Source organism: Monopterus albus, unplaced genomic scaffold (assembly GCF_001952655.1).
Source record: "Monopterus albus unplaced genomic scaffold, M_albus_1.0 scaffold36.1, whole genome shotgun sequence".
Lineage (NCBI taxonomy): Eukaryota > Metazoa > Chordata > Actinopteri > Synbranchiformes > Synbranchidae > Monopterus > Monopterus albus.
In genome coordinates, this window is record NW_018127916.1 from 919,314 (window position 1) to 943,992 (window position 24,679).

The 24,679-nt window shown below is 39.6% G+C and overlaps 1 protein-coding gene across 1 annotated transcript in view; it reads right to left on the reverse strand.

Annotated features, from left to right (window-relative positions):
* The window catches only part of uba7 (ubiquitin-like modifier activating enzyme 7), a 31,999-nt gene extending 7,819 nt beyond the window's left edge, over window positions 1-24,180 (reverse strand). The window contains exons 1-21 of the mRNA XM_020597967.1: window positions 23,945-24,180; window positions 23,700-23,868; window positions 22,784-22,918; window positions 22,546-22,652; window positions 22,365-22,455; window positions 21,921-22,053; window positions 21,607-21,704; window positions 21,376-21,525; window positions 21,132-21,296; window positions 20,858-20,962; window positions 20,640-20,720; window positions 20,073-20,228; window positions 19,695-19,860; window positions 19,348-19,544; window positions 18,243-18,307; window positions 16,679-16,889; window positions 14,652-14,726; window positions 13,427-13,628; window positions 13,247-13,335; window positions 10,990-11,082; window positions 10,360-10,551 (exon numbers count right to left, since the gene is read on the reverse strand). Coding sequence (XP_020453623.1) covers window positions 10,360-10,551; window positions 10,990-11,082; window positions 13,247-13,335; window positions 13,427-13,628; window positions 14,652-14,726; window positions 16,679-16,889; window positions 18,243-18,307; window positions 19,348-19,544; window positions 19,695-19,860; window positions 20,073-20,228; window positions 20,640-20,720; window positions 20,858-20,962; window positions 21,132-21,296; window positions 21,376-21,525; window positions 21,607-21,704; window positions 21,921-22,053; window positions 22,365-22,455; window positions 22,546-22,652; window positions 22,784-22,918; window positions 23,700-23,868; window positions 23,945-23,991 — 2,727 coding nt within the window. The 5' untranslated portion in view covers window positions 23,992-24,180. The remainder of the gene's footprint in view (window positions 1-10,359; window positions 10,552-10,989; window positions 11,083-13,246; window positions 13,336-13,426; window positions 13,629-14,651; window positions 14,727-16,678; window positions 16,890-18,242; window positions 18,308-19,347; window positions 19,545-19,694; window positions 19,861-20,072; window positions 20,229-20,639; window positions 20,721-20,857; window positions 20,963-21,131; window positions 21,297-21,375; window positions 21,526-21,606; window positions 21,705-21,920; window positions 22,054-22,364; window positions 22,456-22,545; window positions 22,653-22,783; window positions 22,919-23,699; window positions 23,869-23,944) is intronic.
* Window positions 24,181-24,679: the final 499 nt, after the last annotated feature.

A 24,679-nucleotide genomic window follows, 5' to 3' on the forward strand; every position in this document is an offset into this window, starting at 1 on the left:
CTGCTTCTTATTTTACAACTACAGCCGTCATAGTTTCACTGAAACTACAGATGATCACAGACGAACACTACTTTTCATGCACATCATATATGGTGATGTGCATGTAAAGTAGTTCAGTCTCACCTTTATTTTCATGTAACATCTATACAAATCATCTTTATGTTTAATGCTCAACCTTTCCACCCTAGTGGTGACGGTACTGGGACCAGGCTGTGTCTGGTATTAAGGTAGCATTAGGTTGAAACTCCAAATCAGTCCACTCAGCTCGGCCCAGTGCTCCCTCTCTCTGCTCCACTATGCTCTAATACAATCTACTACACTCCCCCAGGCTCTGCCCAGCTCTTCAGATATGTCGATATGAAATTAGAATAAATGAGAATGCAACAAAATGGACTGATCAAACAGGAAACATTGAAAATCTCTGATTGGTTAGAGAGTTCAATCCTGCTCAAAACCTTTTGGAAGCTAATATCTCTACGTTGCTGCCAGTGCTTTTCAATAAGTCTGAGTCACAGGAGGCTTTGACAGCACCTCTCCACATTAAGACAAATTTTGGAGCAGCAAAAATATTTGAAAAATGTTACATAGTGTTGCTTTATAATGCAACCTGCTGATGCCATTTTGAGAGGGCCGCTGAGCGTGGCACCTTTGGTGTCCAAAGCTTTTCAAATGGTTACAATTTATAGTACTACATTGTTGTACTTCGAATGTACTAGTGCTTCAAATTTAAAAAATAGAGTTGCAGTTCAGAGCTCTTAGAATAGATCCAATAGCATCTGTTTAAACTGAGCCACTATTATATGGGTGGTTTTCCCTAGAATTTTGACTAGGCAGAAGTAAAAGTTTGGTGGAAATCTGGTGGAAATTCCAAAGAAACACATTGTACATCAAGAGCTGCTGTAGCAGAGTCAAATTCTTCGTGTCCAACACAGCTGGCCAATAAAGCTGATTCTGATTCTGAAATTCCTACAGTAGGTCTCTTGTCCTAAGAATTAATGTTCATATTTTTGTGATGAGACCAAATTCTCCATAAATCTCTAACAGTGATTCTGGCCTCTGCCTATTTATTCCCTGTGCATGTTATAAATTCTCTCTCTCTCTCTGCATGACCTGTTCAGATATGAAGTTCCCCAACATCTGATGTGAACAGCCAAAACTTCAGGCTGCTTCCTCTTGCTGACAGGAAGCCTGGCAACCTCTTCTGCTCTTCCTGAAAAATCTGAAAGTAAACAGCAACATCTTCCAGGAAAAAAAGAAGACATTAATCTTATGATAAAATAATCCGCCCTGCTAATTATCCAGCTCTGAAAACATGATTGGATATGAATAAAGCAAAGGCACAAAATAAATCACATGTCAGAGAAATAAAACAGTTCTACAGTCTTGATAAAGTGAGATAGGAAAATGCCCTCAATAACACACCACATTTTCATTTTCATTTTCATTTATTTTGTATTAGATGATTATAAAAGAGGTGCATTGTGCTTTTTATTATGTTATATATTATTATGTATTGTACTTGTACTGTATTGTATAGTATTGAAATAGCCCAAAGACCTCATGTCAAAAATGACCCTTTAGGTACAAGGGAACAGAGGTCAGTGTCTTTTCTAATTTACTTAAAATGGAATATGTGTGTTCTTTAAATGTCATCATGGTTCTGCCTTCATATTTTTAATATGTCCATATTTTAGAATGAGCTATGCACTCAAAACCTTCTTGCTGTTTGGTTTTGGTTTTAACTACAGTTAACAGGTTTGCGAGGTTAAGAGTAAAATAGTTTTTCATAATTGTCATTTTCTCTGGATCGCAGAAAACGAAGAAAGCTCATTAGGGCAGTTAACAACAGAGAACCCAGTACAATACATTCTCTTATGATAACACAGGAGACTGACTGATGGGACCTAAAAATAGGAGCCTCTGTGTGCAGATGTATAGTGAATGAGGGCATGAGAATGTAGTGCAGCCACAGGAAGTTCAGCCAGTGAACCTGATAAGGTGGTAGAATGAAGCCCTCTGTGTCTGGAGCACAATCGTGCTGGTCATTTTTCAATGTTTGCTGAATTTAGAGTAAAAACTAAACATGAGGTTTTAATCTTGCCCTTTAAGACAATGGAGTGTTTTTGGAGCCAGGAAGCTGTGGACCTCAGTAAGTCCTCCTAACTGCAGTCTGCCACAAGAAACAGCACTGCCCCAGCTTCATTATCTGGCCAGAATCCCAACAGTGGAAACATTTTTACAACCTGCTGTGACTAGAGGCTTGTCTGTTCCTTTGGAAGGCTTTAAAGTGAGCTTTAGAGGAGGCAGATGGAGCATCTGTGTGATCTTTAAGGTAATATTCCCATCTGAATCTCATTCAGTTTGCCTTTACTTTCTTTTTGTTGAAAATCTGGAAACCTTTCACTAAGGCCTCATGTGTTAATTTAGTCCTCCTTTGAGCCTGAACATATGGTGATGCTGACAACTAGGGCTTCAGTAAATCTATTATGCCATCATGTAACTGCTTTTAAAAACCTACAATCTTTCTGTATGCAAACTGAGTCCAACGTCACTCTCAGCTGAGCATACAAGCTTCTGGTGATTGTGTCTTAGTAGTTACAGTGGTATTCTTGGTTTCCAGATTTGAAATGACTCTCATGCTTTACTTCACCCAAAATAAACCATCTAAGATCATAAAAGTAATATCACATGTGTTTTGAGGGTAGATTTTGTCAAATCAGAATTGGGTCTGGAGAAGAGCAAATGATCTACATCTTCAGGAGCACATTTTGTTTTCCTGTATGACTTTTCCACACAGGACAATATAAAGTGTCCTTTGTCTGATCGGGAGTGCCATCTGCTACCTGATCACTATTGATTACCACCTCTTTGGACTGCAATGAACAAACAGATGGCTGGGACCTCCAACTGGTCACTCCAGCCCTCTAAAATATCTGCCTAACACCCTTGACAATTGACAGGATACACCTTTAAATTCAACCTACATAAGAAAGCCATTAAACAGGTTGGTTCCTGCGGTAACCGTATTCACTTCCTGTTTACTGTCTTTCCCATGTTGTGCTTGCTACCAGAATGTTTACAGCTGATGCCAGCTCTCATATAGACTTGCTGCCCTCGACAATACCCGTACATGCCAAACTACAACCTGCACACCAAAGAATGCTACTGCTTCAGACCTTCAGGGTTTGCCAGATCCTTTCATTTACCAGTGTCAAGGACTTGGTGCTTGTTAATCTGCTTAAGAACACTTCTTGATTTCATGATTTATCAGCATTATGTAGCCTACAGGTAAATGTTTTGAGGCGAATTCGAAGCATATTGTTTTACTTCCCTTTAATACCCATACCCAGTACTCAAAAACGTGAAATATTCAATGCATTTAGAATTTGAGACCCATTATACACTGAGGGGAAAAACACCTCCCTACACTCTCTGCACAACCCCTTACCTTCTATTGATGTGTAAAATAGTAAACAGAATCTCAATGGGATTGTCTTTCAAATCAAATGAAAAGATAAGAGCTCTCCACCTGGCTGCAAATGACCTGAGGCAGGAGATGTGAGTCAATAACACTCTCCTCGAACAAACGGGCCACTGACACGCTGGAACCTGCAGAGGCACTCAAACAGCAAATGTCTGATACCTAAAGCAATGATTTATCATCAAAATGATGCATCCTACATAGTCTGAAAACAAAACCCTGAAAAACTACTGGCAGAATGTCCTGTCAGTTATAGTCTTGCACTTCAACTAATGGCTGTATTGGATTATTTCTTTTACAAAATGAACACTGACAGAAATCCATTTCTTGTATACCAATTGCATACTATGCCTACCATGATTCCTTTAGCACACACTGTATACTATCGGTAAGTAGAATGAAACTGGGACACAGCCATTATATCAGCAAGTGTGTCATTAGCATCAGTTCAATGCATATAGTTCAGGAAGTAAACTGTTATCTATGTGCCCAATTTGTAGCACTGACTGGATGCTTCAGTAATCAAAGGTCACCCTTTTTGGTTACGTGGTGTAATGCAGTATGGATTGGTCACTGGAGCAGCTTATTGATATCTGTAGGTCAATATGATGTCCAGTCCTTGTCAGCAGTTGATAAGCTGTCATTTACACAAAACAAATAAGACTGAGACACATCCATACAGTCCCCAGCACTGAACACTTAATGGTGCAATTAAAGCTGAATCTACTCAGATACAGCACCGGAAATATTTCATTACCATAGCTGTACTCCACTCTTAACTGGGGTACCCCAATTACTTAAGCATTAATGAGAGCATAAATAATATGAAGAGGAGCTGTAATCCAACATTTCTGGGTCAGAGATGTGGTGATTTTTTTGAGCCTTTGCAGGGAAATAGTCTCACAAGCATTTACACAACACACTAAAATAGGGAGACCATGTGGAGTGTTAAGTGGTTGATCTCTTAATCAACCACTGTTTAACACAGTCTCCATCAAAAAGGTGAAAGGGTTCAACTTTTCCATTGGAGTATATTCATGGCTGTGTGCAAAAACTATCACAATAAACACAAAATCTGTTTGTATATGAACTGGCTGCAATATAAACTGGCCTGAGTCACTGCCCAACAGAGTTAGCGTGATGAACAGTACAGACTTTATAATGTGGAACAGTTGAGCCATTTTAGCAGCGTAGCTACAGGGATAGCAGTGTTGGTCTTGTTCACCACTTTGATCCAGACTGAAATATCTCAACTATTTGATGAATTGGCACAAAATTTGGAACAAAACAAATCACGGCTCCCAGAGAATAAATCTTATTCACACTGGCAATCTCTGCCTCTAGAACCACATTTGTGTTGAGATTTGTGGTTTAGCTGAACTGTTTCAACTAATATTCGGGTTGCCATGAAATTGTGTGTTAGCATAGCATCCATGACAAACACTCATTAGGAGCCACAGTCTGTGGATGTTCATGAAGTGGTTCAGGTGTGTAGCTTTTAAAACCAGTAAAAAGTTGTTTCTATTTCCAATAAGGAACATGGACATGTGTATAAGAAAACTGGTTTGTGTATATGTATGAGGTGACTCTTTCTGTGTGTGTTGATAGAGAAATGAAGAAAGACATGACAGTATGCCTTTAGAATTCAAAGTTAATGGGTAAATTTTGCCTCATGTCACTAATGAAAAACCTGGCAACATTGGTGCTTTAATCAGAGAACAATGAAAGTTGAGGACAGGGACCTCTAACAACCTCCATATGGTGCTTCCACTGAATCCAACAGCCTGAAGAAAAGAATTTGTAAGAAACATGGAAAACACAGGGAAGCTATATCATAGACCGTTTAAGTAATTACGGGTTCAAATTGGTCTCTGTGCAGAGTTTGGTGAAGAAAAAGTTACTGATATGAAGTTGATCTTGAACTATTCAAAGTGGAAAGAAAATACATAAGTTCCTTCCAGCTCTTACAGTCGATATACTGTACATACAGTTTTCTCAAATTCTTTTTCTTTTGCTCTTTTACTTTTGTTTATGAAAACAAAAGACACCACATTTTATATACAGTACATGTTGCTTCATGCAGGCTGCTTCAAATACGTGGAGCTGGACAGTCCTGCTGTGCCTAGTAATGACTGGTGATACAATATTGGACAATCGCTCCTGGTGGGAGGGATTTTGTGAAAGGTCAATTAGTGATTCATGGCCTTTTTATATTGTAAATACTTTATTTATAATAAAAATAGGTATTTCATTTGGACTCCTCCAGGAAGGTTAGGGGTCTGAGTCAACTACAGAGCTGTGACTCTGAAGCAGGCCGAGATTCACTGGTTTGCTTAAGGACCCATCAGAAAAGTGAATATAGCCTGAGTGCCAACACAAAAGTCAGAATCCTCAGCTAACTAGTTGAAAGAAAGTTGTTTTTTTTTTGTTTTTTTTTACAAAATTAAAAAAAAACCCTGTTATTGTGTTTCTCATTAAAGACTCCTGCCTCTGGCTTAAACATTTATGAGATGAGGACATATGATTGATGATGATTTGAAAGAGCTGCTAACACCTCCAGATTTTTAATTTGATTTTGTTTTATAAAAGCTTTTATTTATCATCCATAGTCTGTATTTAACTGCTTGATTACTCATCAAATCAAATCTGGTTTAAGCCTGTCACGTCTGATTTGACATAAATAAGCTAATACTGTTGTTGATGACATAAATGGGAAGGTAGTGATCAGTGGGGAACTGAAGAGCAGCAGTAACGGAACAATGCGATATAAAAACAACATAGACCAAACACACAATACCACCACCAACACTACATTAAAAAAAAAACCTTGGATAAGAACAGAAGGCACAAGCTGTCTAGGTTGATCACAGATTACTCATTATCCCGTGAGCACTATTCATGTCTGAGTCTTGAGTTACAAAGTGCACAATGCAGCTCCATGCCAGAGGAGAGCAGAGGGCCTTGGATCATGTTCACCTTGGTTCTTCACTGGCACAGACCAAGGAGACCACAGATTTAACCACACATGAGGTAATTCTCCCCCTTTGTTGTTCTCTCTCCCTCTCTAAGCAACTCCCTGAATGACAGATGTGACCTTCAACTACGCAACAGCTCAAATCACAGTTCTGCTGGTTTTGTCTTCTACTTCTAAACCAACAGGCACATTAGACTGAAAGTACCAGCATTTTTGCTTCTTCCTCCTTTATGAATGCACATGAAAGAAACAAGTAGGCTTTCTTCCTGAGCAAGTTGTGAATGAATGAGTTTTTAGAAACAGAGGATGGACAGAGGCTGAGGCAGATGTACCCCCCCCCCCCCCAGCGCTCTATAGATCATACAGCAAGATCACATAGTGCTCTCAGGGAAATCTGGTTTCAATACACTGCTTCCTGTGCAGGCAGGAAATAGCCGTCATTTTTGCAGGCAATTAACAAAGAATCATTGACCTTGCAGTGGCTTTCTTGAAATCAGGAGCCTAGCCTCCAACACTCCTATTTCAGTTAGATTCTATAAGGGCAATTTGGGAAGGAGAGGCACCAAGGGACTGTGAAAGGACACAAAGTTACAGTAAGATCGGTGTGGGGAGGATATCTGCACAGGCATGAAAGAGGGATTATTTGCATGGCACACAACCAGCAGGCAGCTTAGCAGACAAGTAAAGATACATAACACTGTTACAAAGTGTTGAGCAAGCTGATGGAGCGGGTTGAAGCCAGAGCTATTTAATACCCAGCTGCAACACGTTTTCCTCTGTCCTGGCCTTGGGTGATGTTTCTCTTTGTTTTACAGAGGCTGCAGCTCGGTTACAGCTGCAGGAGCACAACACTCATTAATCTTTGCTGCTCCTGAAATATCCTTCAGTATCATGTTGAGCTTGTATTTTTCGCCATAACATGGCAAACAGTGTCTGCACTTTCTATGATCTGAGGTGAGCTCAGGCCTACTTACAGAACCCCTTTCAACTACTTAATGTATTGTAGTACTAACAACAAAGTGCACTGAAAAATAAAAATTCAAATTCATTTACATAATCTCTTTTAAATAAACATTAATTTCTTCTCCATTATGGCCCCTTAGGGGAAAGCAAAACAAGCTAAAAACACTCAGAGTGGAGTCCAAAGTGGCGCACAAACACCTGGGCCTGGTAACAACAAGATTTTCACAGATATGTAATGTTCGTTCATACTTTTTAAAAGTACTTCTAGCCCCATTTCATTTCTATGAGCTTGTAACACTTTCTCCTCCTTTAATGGCCTGCGCCTTGGTCCCCCGGCTGAAAAACATAAACACAGGGAAGGCTAAAGATTTGCAGTGTTGAGCAGACAAGGACAACCTTTCATTTGTTTACATATTTCTGTCTCTATACAGAGGGCAGCAGCAACAGGGGAAGCCAGGGCCGCTTCCTATTTTGGGAAACAGCTGCTTTAATGCAACAACTTCTGTAAAAGTTGTTATGATGAGAGAAGGAGCAGTCATTTCTTTTAGCTATAACACACCCCTTTAAAAAACGCTTCAACTACAACAGTCATCTCAATAACACATATTTTTTCTCCTTTAAATTTGGCACAGTCCAGGTTACATTCTGTGATTGCCAAACATCTGGCAATGCTCTGGTGTGGTACACACGTCTCTGGATGGACACATTGTGGGCCACTAGTGTGGCCAATGAGATGTGAGTGTCGTTACTTGATATTAATGAACTGAGCCTGATCTCAAGAAGGGAGAGATCTAAGTCATTGCATAAGTAAGCTGAGCTCTTGATACTGCATGTCTGATCAGTGTTATTTAACAGCTGCACGCCTGCAGTTGCTTCAAATGCCGCCCAAGAAAACCTCAAATCTTAGAGTGATTATGGAGATAAAATTGGATTAATGGCCTTGTTGTTTTTGTTTTCGTTTTCATTGCTGTGGGCTGATTTCTGTTATTTTAAGGAACTTATATTCACCTTATTTACACATTTCAGTTACAGTACATGTCACATGTATCAGGGATTCGGTTTCTTTACAGACTTACTACATTATGTTATCTCATTCTTTTGGTGTGATAATGCCTGGAGCACATGTCAAACACAAGGGATCTCTGGAGCAAAAAACAAGATTAAAATATCAATAAGAACCTGGATATCTGGCCCTTGACTAGAACATGACTGCTGACAGCTACAGAAGGAAGCGCAACTGAAACAGGATTTCTGAGGCCTAAGCATTTATGGATTGGGCGCTAATTTGTTTGGAATCAGTTATATGTTTGAATTCAAAATATCCACTGTGTCAAAAAACATACATTTGTGTGACCATATAAACTGCAAGAACTGCAAGTCTTAACATTCGTGTGTTTCAAAATCCATCCAGTTATCTATGTAGATCATAGAAAAACTGGAATGTGTCACTCACCGAGCTGAACTGTATTTCTAGAAAGCATCATAGACAAATTTAAACTAATCTTACTAAAGAGCAAAATATTTTTTTTTGCACACATTAGAGTACCTCCCATGCAGATGGCTGAATGTTTGCCAGCCAAGAACCGTTCTCTTCCTCTCCATACCTGCACGTGTGTTACTCATTTACTACTGCCTTCCAGTATTCAGCTCTGTAAGATTTGGCCTTAACCCTCAAAATGCTAGTCCAGAGTCTCAGCTGAGCCTTTTGCCTTTTGGTGGTGTCCTGTCACTGTTGTGGCTCCTCTGCTAAATACAGTAAAGCTTAAAAGCTGATTCTGCTATAAGCCTCAGAAAAAAAATGCCTGGGTCTGAAAAATCTAACATCTACTCATCCCTCCAACTAAACAATTCAACAGTCCAATATAACCCCTGTGGCTGTGATGATGTCAGGCACTCATTCACCAAGTGTGTCCAGTGTTCCATGCTGCTCAGGCAGTGTTGTGTTTAAACCAACACATTTCAGAAGACAGAAAAGAACTATGCAAGCATGTGCTAACACTGACCAAGTTTTACAGACAACTGTCTCACTACACTGGGGTCTCTGTGTATGAGAAAGAGGGCATGTCTGGAACTTCAGAGCTGCCCAGAAAGTCCCAGCTGCCTCTATCATCACAGCAGCCTTTTATGCAGCTGCAGCATTTTTTGCCTGTAACCAAAGCTGAAACCAGACCTACACTGTCTCAGAGCCCCCTGTCACTGAACCCTCACGTCCCGCGGGACAGAGTTACCCCACTCGCTGACCCCCAGTGACCCCTGTCTGTCAGAGGTTCAGTGCCCTGAGTGAGAAAGCTGGAGACAGCAGTCGCAATATCTGATTCAGTTCAGATGTGAGATATCGATGGACAAGCCATTGAGCCTATAAGATGGCAGCAAAATTAACTGACTGGATATGCTCTCAGAATTAGATCTAATGTGTGACCCCAGAAGTTACTTGGCTTTCTGATCTGGCTAGTTGCAATTTCCTGTTTGGGCTTTAAAGCTATACAGCATAAAAAACCTAATATGACCTCACAAACCTGGTATAACCTCACATGATTCTGTGAATTTTATCCTAAAAGGACTCCACATTAAGAGAATAAGCCCCTGTCTTATAGTTGCCTTGAATTCACTTGATTTGTGCAAACCCAGAAGCAGACATGGGTCTGTTTGTGCCTTATCTGCACTGAGGATTATATTGAGTTAGTGAAAGATTTCACATATATGCAAGGGATTGATAGGCTGAAGTGGACTCTTACCCTGAGAGCACTCATTCATGACTTAATGCTCTCCAGGCAGAGAGAAAGGACATAAAGCTATAAAGAAGCAAACACATTTATCCCTGAAGTAGAAAGGCTCAAATTATAAATGATATACAGTAAGGCTATATAAGGTGTCGTCCACCAGTCCTGTAGGTGACCTACTGCTTCACAGATTGCTTTGGATGTGTAGAGCCATTACTCACTGTAAATTGTGCAGGCCGGCTCGGCTGGGACAGAACAAAGTACTGGACAGCAAGGTTGATGTAAGCTGTACGGTAAGAGCTGATCTTCTTGTGACCCTGCACCAGTTTGTAAAGCTCCAGGCACATCAGGCCAGCTACTGCAGCTGTGGTGGTAGCTATGGCAGGGATGATCCTTCCAGCAATGAGTTTACTCTGTGAAGGAGATAGAGGACAGTTCACTTACTTATTTCTTGCAGCCGAATTCAATATTATCATTTATGGACTATCGATAGAATTGTGCTCAGTTAAGAAGTGCAATTTCCACACTGGTGGAAAGTTAATTTACTTTGAGGCACTTTACATAAGTATTCTCATTTTATGCTATGCAATGTTTCATAACCCTCGACAGGTAAAGTGCTGTGATTAGTTCTGCTCTAGGAACAATAGGTGAGCTGGCTGTTTCTGTGGCTTTAGGGCAGGTGTGTGGAGCACTTACTAAAAACATGACCCCAGGGGAGGGGGAGCAGTCAGTGGTATTTTCTTGTACTGTACTTTATAATCTACTATACAACATCTGTCACTTCAGCTTCATCTCACTGATTTTCCTGTATAATTTTCACTGTTACTGATACACGTAGTGAAAATGTTGACCTGGTGACGATCGGCTGCAGGGATGTCATAGTTCTCTGCCCTCAGGTTAGAAGCAGCAACGATGTAGTCCATGTGGAAGTTACTGTCGTCATCCTGTGCCGGGTAAAATGTTAAACATGTATCAGACAAGTAGATAACACTCCACAGCTTGATACACAAAAACAAAAGCTATGTACATTTCTGTGTAAAATTAAAAGCAAATACAAATTAAAAAAAAAAACTAAGAAGTTAGTTTTGAAATTAACTACGTTACTGAACAAATTGCTAGGAGGTGAGAACATATCTATGTCCATTCCAAGACACATCTCCAGTGACGTGATTCTAAATTGCATTGTAGGCTTTGTTGTTGTGTCACCTAAATCACTCTAACACATTACTTGGTCACTCTATTAGAAAACAGAGGAAATCAGATTTCTGTTATGATCGACGTGGCCAGTGAGGTCATGTCTCTGCTACTGCTGCTCTTCAAAGGGTAGGAAGACTACTGTCACTCAGGGATGGCTTTAGGGGTTGTGAGGAAGCTTCAAGCTGGCAACTTGATGCCTCTGAAACACTCCTACACACATTCCATCTATCCACAGCATGACATGGGCATGAAGGGATAAAAACGAAGAGGAGGGGGAGTGTGGTAGTTTGGGAGACTTCATTCTTACTCAAGAAGACATTCGATACGTACCTCACTTATCTCATACACCTTCATTACTGCTTCTCCTGAGTCACTGAATGCTTTATCAGAACCTTATTCGGTCACTTTCCACAGCCTCTCCAAATTCAAAACACTCATTTCTGCAATTACAGCAGCTGCATCCTTTATGGGTTGCTTAAAGCTCTTTGTTGAGCCTGAGGCACCTCACACACATGGCAGTAAAGGTTTTCTTCTGCCAGCCAACCACCTTCTAGCCACCGCTTTATCTAACCACTTCCATATTACAGGTTTCAAAGTGGTTCTGTTGCCTCCAACATCCATGCAGAAACAGAGGAGGCTTGGTGAGAGGTCAGAAATTAAATGAATCTTTTCCAAGATTTCCCAGGAAACTTGGGAAAAGGGGATCAATAGGTAAACAGATAAATACAGGTAGATAGTTCAGATGCATAGGACAGATTAATTAAGGATGCAATGTAAAACCTATATTTGGGTAGTAACATCCACAATGATTCAAGAATTTTGCATTTATTCCAATTGCCTATTTACTTAATGTTACTACTGATGATTTTATTGGCAAAGGCTCTGCAATTCTTTTATAGGTAGTTTAAAATATGTATTTTACTATTATGGTCCAGCTCACATATTGTTGAAATGTAGATGGTGCAATTTGCTGCACTAATTCTTTTGGAAACAAAACCTGTACATGTTCTTGAGAATCTAGATTTGGGGTCAATGAAGAATCGAATTCTTTTTCCTGTTTTGTTCTTGTGCAGCTCTTTTGGGTGTGTTGTCGTATATGGTTTCATGTGCATCCAATACTGTATATTTCTTCAACCTACTTACTTTCTACAACTGTAATGCTAATTTAATAATTTACTCACTTGGAGGCTGTTGTTTCATTGGGTAATGTACCCCAAATCTCTGGGGCCATCCATGCATTCCCAGTGGATTATCTTTTTTTTCTTTGCTGCAGATAAGTGAGGCGACTTGAGGATTTTCAAGTGTTTTCTACATGTGTTTTGTGGCCATGTTCACCTAAGGGTCACATGTAAGAAGAGGTTCTAGGGATGCTATACTGTGCACTGGTGATGACTGACTACACTGAAACAAATGATTAGAAGATATCTTTGGGAATTTTCTGAAGAGATGCATGTATCCGTACCAGATACCTTATAATTATAAAGTCCATTATAAAAATGAACTTTATAATTATGGACACAGGATGTGTCTGTCCCCAAGTTACTGAGTGCACTGCATTTCACCAAAACTGTGCTAAAGCAGCTCTCATATAAACTCATACAGATATAAACCTGTACCATGCATGCTGGCTGACTGAACTGCTTTTGCACACTTCTAAAATATGCCTTAGCTGTTAGGTGTTATAGCAATGAACACAGAACACAAGCAAGATTTGTTTCATGAATTTGTTGGGGACCAGCTCAGATTCAGTGTCACAGTGTCAGGAAGCAAAGGTGGGTGAAGAAACCCCCACAAATTCTGAAAGCTCCTGTACACAGATTCATGTGTAGCTTCCTGCTAAGGCTCAGTCGTCACTCTGTCTGCAGCTTCTGCTGCGTGTGCAGCAGAGGTGACACTGCACTCTTGTCCTACCTTCTCAAAGTCAATGGGGTACGTCTGCATGGCTGAGCTTTTCAGAGATGATGCCAACTTTCTTTTCAGCTCCTCAAGTTGAGCCTTTTCTGGTGCAAAGACACAGACATGATAAAAAAAGGCATCCTGGAATAAAGAGGAAGTAAAAACAGGAAATAAAGGCAAGGTAAAACAACTCACCTGCGTCATCACTTTCCTTTTCTTTGTCCTCCTGCATCTCCTTGTCAGTGAGAGGAATCTTCACAGAGGACTTGGGAGTGAAAGATGGTACATGGACTTTCTCTAAAATTTTTCTGATAGATTCACAGTCTCTTGTCCCGTTGATCCCGTAGATTTGCCCATACAGATTAGCTGCTGCGACCACATAGTCCATATGAGTATTCTAAAACAGTATCCAAACATAAACTGTTAATAATAGTGAACACTTATCCTCAGGTATCACATCAAGGGGTATTTCTTTTACATGCATAGGGAAGACAAACCTGTAGAAAATCTGTAAACAATACTGAACACAAAATAAAAGTAGTTGATTTACACTGACTAAACACTGAGGTGGGGGTAGAAAGATATTCAGTTAGGGCCAAACTGATTCCCTGACACAATAAATAGCTGTAACAAGTAGCTCTCTCAATCCACATTCTCTCTGCCTCTCAAAATACACACACAAAGATTCTCTTGTGGCAGTGACTGCTGTTTACCATACAACAGCAACTCAGTCTTACTTCTACAATAGAGTACAACACTGTATTCAATTCACTGATAAGAAGAGTTGCAGCAGGTGATAACTCTGCACAAGACTGATACAACTGTGATGTCTTAAGTGAAAACATTTTAAAATTGTCAAAGAGGGATATCCGAACTGGACTGATACGAATACAATGTAGTTGTTAGTATCTGCCCTGTAATGGATCTGTAGTTCTGAGAGTGCATTGTCCAGCTTCTTTTATTCATGTCAGTAATTTAAGATAATAAACTTAATACTTTTGGAACCAGGACTTGATCTAGTTTTTGGATCAAGAAGCTCCTGAAAAATACAATGTGCCAAATTAATTTCAATTTCAATATGTCACATATTGAATAAACATCTGCTGTAGGTAAATAGAGGTATCAAACTGGAAGTGGTGTTGGCAGATATTTAATATTAAAGGAATCATATTGGTATCGGGGCCAAAAAACCTGGATTGGGACATCCCTAGTAAACAGTGGGGCTATCAAGGATGTTAACATGAGAGGAGAACAGACCATTATCTGCCTTTATTTTAAATGGCTCAGATAAGAATCTAGTATATGGTCAGAGTGAGGAAGAGCCACTATCAGACCAGATAAAGAAAGAATGTGTGATCATCACTAGATATTCTAGCATTTTTCAATCATTCCCATCAGAATTGAACCAGACACTACTCACATTAATAGGGTCAAAGGTCAGTGGGTGAGGGCACCTCTTGGTTCCAGACCAGAAGGGTAGACCAGTAGGGGTCACCTAAAGAGAAGCAGAAGAAAATCCCTTAATCATAGTGATTGACCATTGAAAAAAATCATAAGAATAACAACAATGCACTGCTTCTTACAGTCACCTTTACTGGCACAGCTTAGTGTAGTTCAGCATAACTCACCCAAGACAACAATAATGTGATTATGTCCCTCATAAAAAGGAACTAATGTTATATTCCAAACAACAGGGAAAAGTATGACATATTCATTGCATGGTTAGCACAGTATGCCAATAAATGACCTGATAAAACATACTTGTACCACAGGAGGAGGACTACAACATTCCCATGGCACAGCAAGACTAATAATGTTCTGAGTTGTGTGTTAACTACACAGTTTGTATGTCTGATAAGAAAACAAAGGGACCGAGAGCTTTGATGTTGTCATATGGTCCATATGTTGCGACAGAGAGTCTCCTACTGGTGTGCCAGTTTTCACCGCAGGGGTGCTTTCTATAGCAGCCAAAAGGTAACGACAGCTTTCTCCTTCTCACGATCAGGCTTCAAATGGTTTAGGGGCCGAGCAGGGTAACAGCAATGCTTTGCCCTTAAAAGGTTGATACCAGCTACTTTAAGACTTTATTTCATGTTCTTAACTCTCAGAGTGCTTTAACTAAAAAAAAGCTATAACCCGGATCTTAGGGTCTCCTCTTCCCTTTTTAATGAATCACAGACAGATTTATGAGTTCATAAAAAGTTTGGTTAAATACTAAAATCTAAAGTAACTGTATAATACAGCCATACCATCCTGGATAGGGGGTGCTGAATACTGAATGGGTTGTAAATCCCCTTTGTGTTTTGTGATACTGAGCTATAGCATTTGAATAAAACCGACTTGAATAGACTGCTATGAATTAGTATTTCAGAACTGATTTACCTTGTAGTCTATAAAATGCTAAAATTACTGAATAAATTGGGTGGTGATTCTGATCAGCTTAGGATAAAGATGCTCCCATAATGTCTTTGGATCGAATCCATGCATTGTTCTATGTGTCAAAGTTTAAACACACATGCAGAACCACCCTCACTTCTACGCGGAAGCTCACACCCGGCAAAGCAGCTGCTATGTCATATGTGTGGTCATCTGTCGTGCTTGCGTATTTGTCAGGTTGGTTTATGCCCATTAACTGACACTAAATGCTTTATCGCAGTTCCTCAGAAAGTCTGTGGTCAAACATGACTTTCCAAGCACACACAACTCTTTCATAGGTAACTGGGACAAAGAGAACTGTGGAAGAAAAAAAGAGAAGTACAAAATCATACCCAAAATTAGCACAGAATTTAAGTACAATGTGTTGAGATTATTAAACAAAATGCTCTTGTTTTAACTGCTACTTGTAATATATAAAAACTGATCAATTTTATTAGATTATGTTATTATAATAATAGCAAAAACCATGTTTCTTAAGGGGTGCACAGGGATTTTAGTGCCCTACAATAAATATATATGCAAACAGAATCCTGCTTGCATATATAAGAACATTTCCAAAACCCTGCAAGCACATATTGTATATTGAGGGTAAAAACGACCAGTGGTTGGACTGCAAATGGGGTTAGTAAGGGCCTGTTTGGGTTGATACTGATCCATGCCCCCCCCCCCAGGTGTGACAGCAACATGTGACATCACTCTGTCTGCATGCTTCACCAGATTACAAACCCTCAGACCCGCTCAGAGGCTTTCATCAAAAATGGCTTTTGCTGGATCAGGTTTCAAACCAGGTTAATGGTTTACAAGCCCAGGAGAAGTCGACTGCATGAAGTGAAATGTGAAAAATTAAATGCTCAATAGTATTTCTTTAGTGTAAATGCTATCTTGCTATGTTTAAGTGATTTGTATGCAAAGACCTTAAAACAACAACAGTGCCCCTTTGTGCCCATAAACAGTAGTTTGAGCTTTACAACACTTTAGGGAGGGATGATTTTTCCTCTGGTGTGATTTTACCTGTTTAGGAGGAAAACAGTGCAGAAGCTGGCAAATATCGTTGTTATAGAGGGTCTGCCACTTGCGACGTGCCCAGCTCACACAGTCCTCCCAGCTTGTTGGCCGTTGCCCTCCATCTTTCATGTTTGACAGGCTGTTCCACACCCCCCCAAGAACCTCCAGGGCCTCGGCATCTCCATGGCCAAGAGTCCGCTCTACAAAACTTGAATCTCTGCAGGAAAAAGTACAGGAATGGCAGACACATAAGGCACATAACTGTGGAAAAAAGACAAGGCAGGATAAGTACAATATAAATGTGTCAATGTATTCTCAATACACAGATTCCACACGTTTTGACTTCTAGTCTTATGATATCACTTGTTATTCACTAATAGCTGAGGTGGGGGAGTTGTCCTGAAAAGTGGAAACTGGGAAAGTCCTCATGGAAAAATATTTAGTTCTATCAAGCACAGAGAATGATTATTCAGATCTTTGTCTTCTTAGTGACTCAGAGGGAATTCCTTTGATACTTGGCTGTGGAGTGATAAGAAGGAAAACAAAGTGTTTAGTAAGTTTGTCATGTGCTGGTCAGTGCAACTCTATACCCATTTTGCGCCATAATCGTGTGCCAGCTCATTGTACGTGACATCACACTGTGGAAAAAAAGAGCTTCCTCTGCACATGGTTACACCTAAACAGGTTTAAACAGGAACATTTAGAGTCATGGTTCTGCACAGAGCTGCATGGGTGGAGGAAAAACCCACGAAAACATGACTGTCATTAACCATGACTTAAAATATACTGAACTATGACATGTAGCTGACCTGCCTCGTTAAAACATCCAGAGGAAGCAGAATTTCAGAGGCCTCTGAATAAAGTGTTTACTAAAGTATTTTTATAGGCATAATACATGTTCTCATCAGTGTAATGTGAGAAACTTCACAAGCACTAGTTCTGTTCTAGTCACGATTTTTACTTTTCTGTAAAGACACAAGAAAAAAAGTGTTACAATGAGGGGGATTATACACCAAAACACACAGACATCTCATAGAGACGTCTCAAATGTGGCTGGATTAGAAGGGCTCCGAGGCTCTAGGCTCAAGGCTCAGATGTTGTTTGGCCCTGGAAGCTTACATCTAAAATAAACACAAATATCCTTTGACATGATATAGTACTTTTTCTGCATTAATCTAATCTCTTTTTTTCATTCAGCAAATGTTTCTAAACCAAAACGTCCTGTAATTAGTTAAGACTTTATGTGTTATTTTGAGAAAATGGTGCTGGAGCTGCTGTGAAAGATACATAACAGAGCACAGCCTTGGTGAATCAGACTGTGTATGGCATTTTTACTGGGGGTTTACTGCTAAAAGCCAACCACATGTTTTCCTGTTTATAAAACTGAAAAATGAGCTTGCACCACTTCATTAGCTTTTGTAGGTTTGCTGAAATGCTTTGTAAGACAAAAAAAAAAAAAAAAAAAAAAACTGAAATGTGTTTAAAGAAAAAAAAAAAAAAAAAAAAAAAAAACACAACAAAGATTACACCAGACTAGTGAATGTAGTGTTTTGACAGCATCATGTCTTACCTCAGGAAGAGATTCACATTTTCAGGTGTTTGTTTAAACAGTCCTTCAAACTGGTCTCTGGCCCACTAGAAGAATTGTAATGCCAATTTAGTGTAAAGAAATTAAAATATATCCATGTCAGTAAAATGGCAACTTTTCATATTATATGAAAATAAACTGCGTGGCCCTGTAATAAACCCTACAAATAGCAGTCCAGTAATAGAATTTTAATTTTTTTGTAGACACTGTGAGAGATGTGCGTTCAAATCTTATCATTTTTAGCCACGCAGTGCGAATGGTACTGCTGTTCTGTCAGTCAGCTGGTCCATCACTTTGGTACAGACTAAAATAAATCCATAACTATCAGATTACCGTGAGATTTTCCATAAACATTTGTGTTTTCAGAGGATGAAGCCTGTGACCGGTGATTCACTGACTTTTCCTCTAGTGCCACTACAAGGTTGATATTTTTGGTTTATAGTGAAATATCCTGACAACTATTGGATGGACTGTCAGGAAATCTGGTCAAGGCATTCATGGATCAGCTGTAGTAACTCTGGTGATCCTTTAACCTTCATCTGGCGCCATCATCTGGTCAAATATTAGAATTTGTTTAATGCTTGGTTTAAGACCAAATAACTGCAAAACTAATGATAGCCCCATCATCCTTAGTTGAATTGTTACCACGGTTACCACAGTTACCACAGTTTGATGGTAAAGCCGTTAAACATCATGGTAGTATTTTCATACTGTAGCATTTCACTTGCAGTAATGCTGTGCCTACAGCCTCGGAGAACCGAGGCTGTATTGGACAGCATTATTTTAAAAAGGTTTTTAATGTTTTGTCACTCTATATATGTAAAGATGGTGTATAAAATGTTAATGCAGTCCAGGACAACACTTCCATAACATACTACAAAATTCTGTCCCATAAAAAAACTTAGTGGTCTTAAAAGAAAAAGCTGAACATTTTAAATGTTATAAGTAAGGCCTTTGTTATGTTTCTGGTCAGTCAGTGTAGGTTTTGAAACACACTTAGGTGAATTGATTAGCGTGTAGCTTATTTCTATTATGGCAAGGATGAAGACAAAGCTTAATTAGACTAAATTAAAAATCTTAATCCAACCTGCAAAGTGTGCTCAATGCGATGAGGGAAGTTCTTGAGTGTGCAGAGTGGGATGGATTTATTAGAACTTGATTTGACAGGTCCATAAGACTCTGTCAGGTGAGGCACTACCACCGTCGTATGACCTTTGCTTCCTAGAGTTCCTCCCTCCAGCATCGGCTTCTGATGCTGAACACAGCATCCATCAAGATAGACCCCTGGGCAGCAAAAAGACAGGTTAAACACTTATAATCTTACTTTTATGTGCATTTGTAATCAAATATTTACTTTAAATGCTCTTGCATCATCACTGTGGTAATAAGAAATCAATATAATAATGATATTAAAAACCAACTAAACGTCCTTACTGGCTTCCACATTATCAAGAGCGGCAGCCACTCCATCAAGACCCATAAAGAAGTTGTAATCATACACTCCTTCACTGTCAGGGTCCAGACGATTCTGATGAGCGGTGATTTTCATCTGCGGGTTTATCTCTCGCACTGCTTTGGCTGCAACTTCTGATTTTGGTTTCTGTTTAGAATAAGTGAGAAAATGGGCAGTGTCCCTCATACAAGAGAGACCAGTCGTCTTATATACTCCTACAGTAAACTGCTACAAAACAAAACTATCACAAATGATGAAGAAGAGCAGCTTTTTAAAAATCTCCCACAAGCTGTGAGCTCTGATGGCATGTGAGGCTCTTCACTACAGAGAGGAGGTCATGATACTCTGTGTTTTCTCACCCCTATATCCTGAGACCTGAACAGGAACTGACGGTTCAAGTTGGATCTTTCTATGAAGTCCATGTCAGTTACGGTGATTTGCCCTTCTTCTCCTGCACCAAGCCCAATGAGGGCAAAATTTTTGAGAAGCTCACAGCCAATAGCGCCAGCTCCAACCTTAAAATGTGACAAGAGAGAATGTGTGTCAGAATAAAAGTGCAATAGCCCAGACAGTGTGACTGCATGACACCAAATTATTAAAAAGTTGAACATATAGTGTTCAAATTAAAAATTGTTTTTGATATTGTAGCATCTACAAAATTATTTATCTAGCCAAACTGCTTGTTGACTTTGTAATACTGTGTGTGTGGAGTTTTTACAGTGGTACAAGAAACATGTAAGGGCTTGGCACTGTTGAATGGCCCCTCTGCACCACAAGGTCAACACTGGCAGGAAATGCCACCTGAATCACAGCCATTTCCTGCATGTGCTATCAATAACACCAGGAAAGATGAAAGGAAAACACAAATGGAGCTTTTCTAGTGCAGAGTGTGCCTCCTACTGGACAAATGTCAAACCTGCCCTCACCAGGAAATACTTCTGCCTCTCAAGCTTCTCCTGGAACGCTGGTCCAAACACAGCAATCTGTCCATCGTACCTTGTGCCTTTCTGTCAGAAAGTAAAAGAAAAGCAGGTAAATTCTACCTAGTTGAAGTTTGGTGGTATATAATTGTTAGAGTTAACGGTGAAAAGAACTGGGTCCAACAATATGTATGAAAGGAATGGGTGTCTAAATGCAAACATACTGCTGAAAAGGAGCACTCTGCTTGTGGATCCTCCGCTTCAGGGAGGCACTCAAGGGCATCAAAGTATAGCCACTGCCGAAGAGGTGTAAATTTCCTACAACATGCCTGCACAAACATACAGTGCACAGAGTACAGTGCAATCATTTATACTGCGTGCATGACTGGTGTTAGGTATGTTAAACACAGTACAGAATGTTTTGAAATGCTTCATTAAAGACAAAATCTAAAGCCGATGAATTAAATTAATGTTACAAGCTTCAACTTTTGAGCTCACCTTAATAACTTCTTGTGCAGCAAGGCCTCCAATGAAAGCATTGATAGGAGCCAAGTCGCCCTGGGCTGTGTAGGACAGGTGTCGAACAGCAGCTTCATCTAGCTGTTCCAGCTGTGCGACTGCATTCAGCTCTCTCACTATAACAAGCAGGGTGTCTGCATCTGACTGTGTGGGATTTATTTTGATTAAATGTTTGTTTTAATTAATAAAATATCAGTTATAATAGCCTGTAACCTTCACTGACCTGAGACTGAATATGAGGGAGTCGATGTTCTTTCTTCACAAAGCTATGGAGAGCTTGGAAAGCCAAGTGCAGAGTCTTATGTCTCGATATTTTACCAAAATCATTCATTTTCAGCAGTTCATAATCCAACAGAGCCTCGCTCAGTGGTTTCTGCAATTTATGTTATAGTTGTTTTATTTTCAAAGCAAAAAAACAAGAAAGATAATAAATTTACAAAATGCTGATGCTTACAAAATTGAGCACGCAGGACTGTTTAACCTCAGTCACTACTCCACCACGTTCATACTTAGAAAAGGCTGAAGTGTCACCAATGCTGAAGGAGTATGGGCCTGGTGATAAGAGGTGGCAAGTGAGAAACAGAAAAAACATTAATAAAAATTCTCATCACATCTATTGAATTCTACTGGGATGCTCTTAGGGAAAGTCAAAAATGTTGAGTGATATTTGGAGGGCCGGAGTGTCATGACTCCACTGTGTATGTCAAATCTCAACAGCTAAAGGAAAGTGTAGGTAAAAAAAAGTAGTCATGATATAATAACACTGACTGAGGACTTTGATCTCCACAGGTCTGATGCTGTTCAGCTCGGTCATGCCTTGAACTTCAGAGAACGAAACTTTAATGCCATCCGAAAATCCATGGTTCTGGTCATCTGTGCAGATCACCACTCCAGGATTTTCCTAAAATAAAGTCAGTGTTGACAACCTTTAAATTTGAAAGAAATATTGTAATAGTAACGCCCACGTAACCTAATTGTCTACACCGTTAAAAAGATGTAAAAGACAGTTGGATCTGGAATAATATACATTTTAATGAGAAGCTTTCTGTGTAGAAATTGTATGTCCTTCCTGTGCTTTTATTTTATAGTGCAAAGATGTGCAGGTAAATGTTAACCTAACTCCAGATTTCCCATAGGACTGAGTGAAGGCTGCATGGATGGATGAGAAAGGCCCTTAATGGGCACTAACATAAAACAAATGGGAAGCATTACCTTGGAGATACTCTGGATCATTGTCGATGCAGGCATCTCTCCATCCTGGTCCAAGACCTCAAACTCGTCCCCAAAGTCACAGAACAGCTGACTGCAAATGAACCACTAAGTTTTCACATCTTTCTTTCATCCATTATTAATTCCAGCCACTCATTTTCTGTCACTTGTTATGCCCACTTACCCACAGAGTCCTTTAGTGTCTGCTACAATGAACTTGATCCCACGCAAATGGCAAAACGCGCCAAAGCGTTTCTGATCATCCAGTGAGGAATCAGTGAGGACCACCACCTGAAAATTGGAAGAATTTTAGGTAATTTCTAGATCATCAAACTTTTTTGTGGAGAAGCCATATCAGACAGAAAAGTTAAACTTTTAGTTTTAGACTTGATGCACCATTAGGTAAAACAGTTCAAGAATACCTGAAACTGCAGAAGCAGGTCTTCATTCAGTGGTCCAGTGTGGGCCGACACGCGCACATGTGGGTTTAAGGCGGACAGCTGTTGTAGGGAACATTTGGCTCGATTTTCACCAAGATGGGACTCCTTCAGAAAAAACTGGTGAGAAAATGAAATTACAGATTGTCAAAGCAATCTCAACTCAAGCTCCACCTGTACATTTGTGTTGGAGTTTCTGACTATATCACACAATCTTAGCAGAGAGTTGGGTGTGCTTAGCTGTTGTTAAACAGAAACCAAAACAGTAACAAACTTGTTTAATTCTTAGCATGTCTAGAATGAACTGCTGTTTCCAAGGTCAAGAATAAACCACCAAAGTTATAAGTTATTTGATAGATTTTTTTGTGGGGCAATGTTTGTTTAAGCCTTGACAGCAACTTAAAATAATTTGTGGTGACAATTTGTTGCATAGAAGTAGAGAGTAATAATGAAAGTAAACTGACTTCCTTTCAAAAGGTTATTTACAATAACCAGCATACTACATTCTTACTCACATGAAAAGCCAAAGTTATTAACCTTTAGGAGAGTCAATATGTTAGATGTTAGAGCAATTATTTAATATTACAGCTTAAGTAAGATTTAAAAAGTTAAATATTGAGCCCTTTTCAATTGTCAAATGTTTATGTAATAATGTGAATAAATCTTAGTTATATAGTTATTCCACATCTGACTACATTAAATAGACAAGCAATAGTAAAATATACATATATAATTTAAACAATATAATTAAACTTGAACATTTTGACAAATTGATGTTCTTCTAACAGGAAGTGCTGTTTTTTGTTTTACTTAAACCAAAGTGTGTGAGTTATCTGACTGACACAAAGCCAATATCTTCTAAAATGTGTATCCTCTTTATTCAACACCAGGTGCTTAGTACCTGGGAGGACAGGTCGGACCACACTGTCTGGCCTTCGTCCTGGACGGTGACAGATTTGACTCCGGACAGAATCACATTCTTGGCTATTTCTACTCCGAGACCACGCATGCCTGATACGAGGACGTCGGCGGTGCCCATCCGATGCATCGCATCATGACCCAGAACATACCTGTGCAGGTAAAAGAACAAGCAGATCATTGGACCAGCACTTACCTCATCCTTACGTGCTGTAGTGGGCTACTTACAGCTGTCTGGAGTAGAATCCTTCATCGATTTCACCGATTTCTGACATGCTGCTCTTGTAGTCCCCAAAACGAAATTGCCAATTTGAAATCGAGGATCAGCTGGACACACTTTAACCCAACAGGACAAACCGGGAACAAAACGTCAGTTATGAGATGACAGCCCTTTATATGAAACCAGTTCACTTTCGTTTTTGAGTCCTTGTACGGTTTGTCCTTGTGCCAAAAATATTTTCTAGCCTGGCCACTAGAGGGCGGCACCGACAGTTTTTCGACTTCTAACCAAGTTCCCCTGTCTGCAGCCTGGAGGATGGGGTGGAGCTGCGCTTCTATTACACTGTGTACTTTGTGGAAACTTTTTGTAGGTTTAAATTAAATTTTATTTTCAAGTAACATTTAAGGTGTAACGTTCAACTTTGAAAACCACTTTATATATAAGAAAAAATACCACTCTACTCAAAAATACATTCTACTGATTATTACTTACTGTAGATATCTAACATTGCAGTTTCTCTTTGCTTACCCTAAATCTGACTTTCACAGTGAAGGAGAAGAGGTTGATTTAATAAAAATGAAACATCTAAAAAGTTAGCAAAACATCTTTGTGAAAAACAAAACTTGTTAGTTTAAAGCTAAGTATTTACTTAAAACATGTCTGGAAGGCATCTTTCATGGTTCCATGGTGACAGTAACAATAATACACCCTAGTATTGCACAATTTGGTCAGTCTCGGTCTGG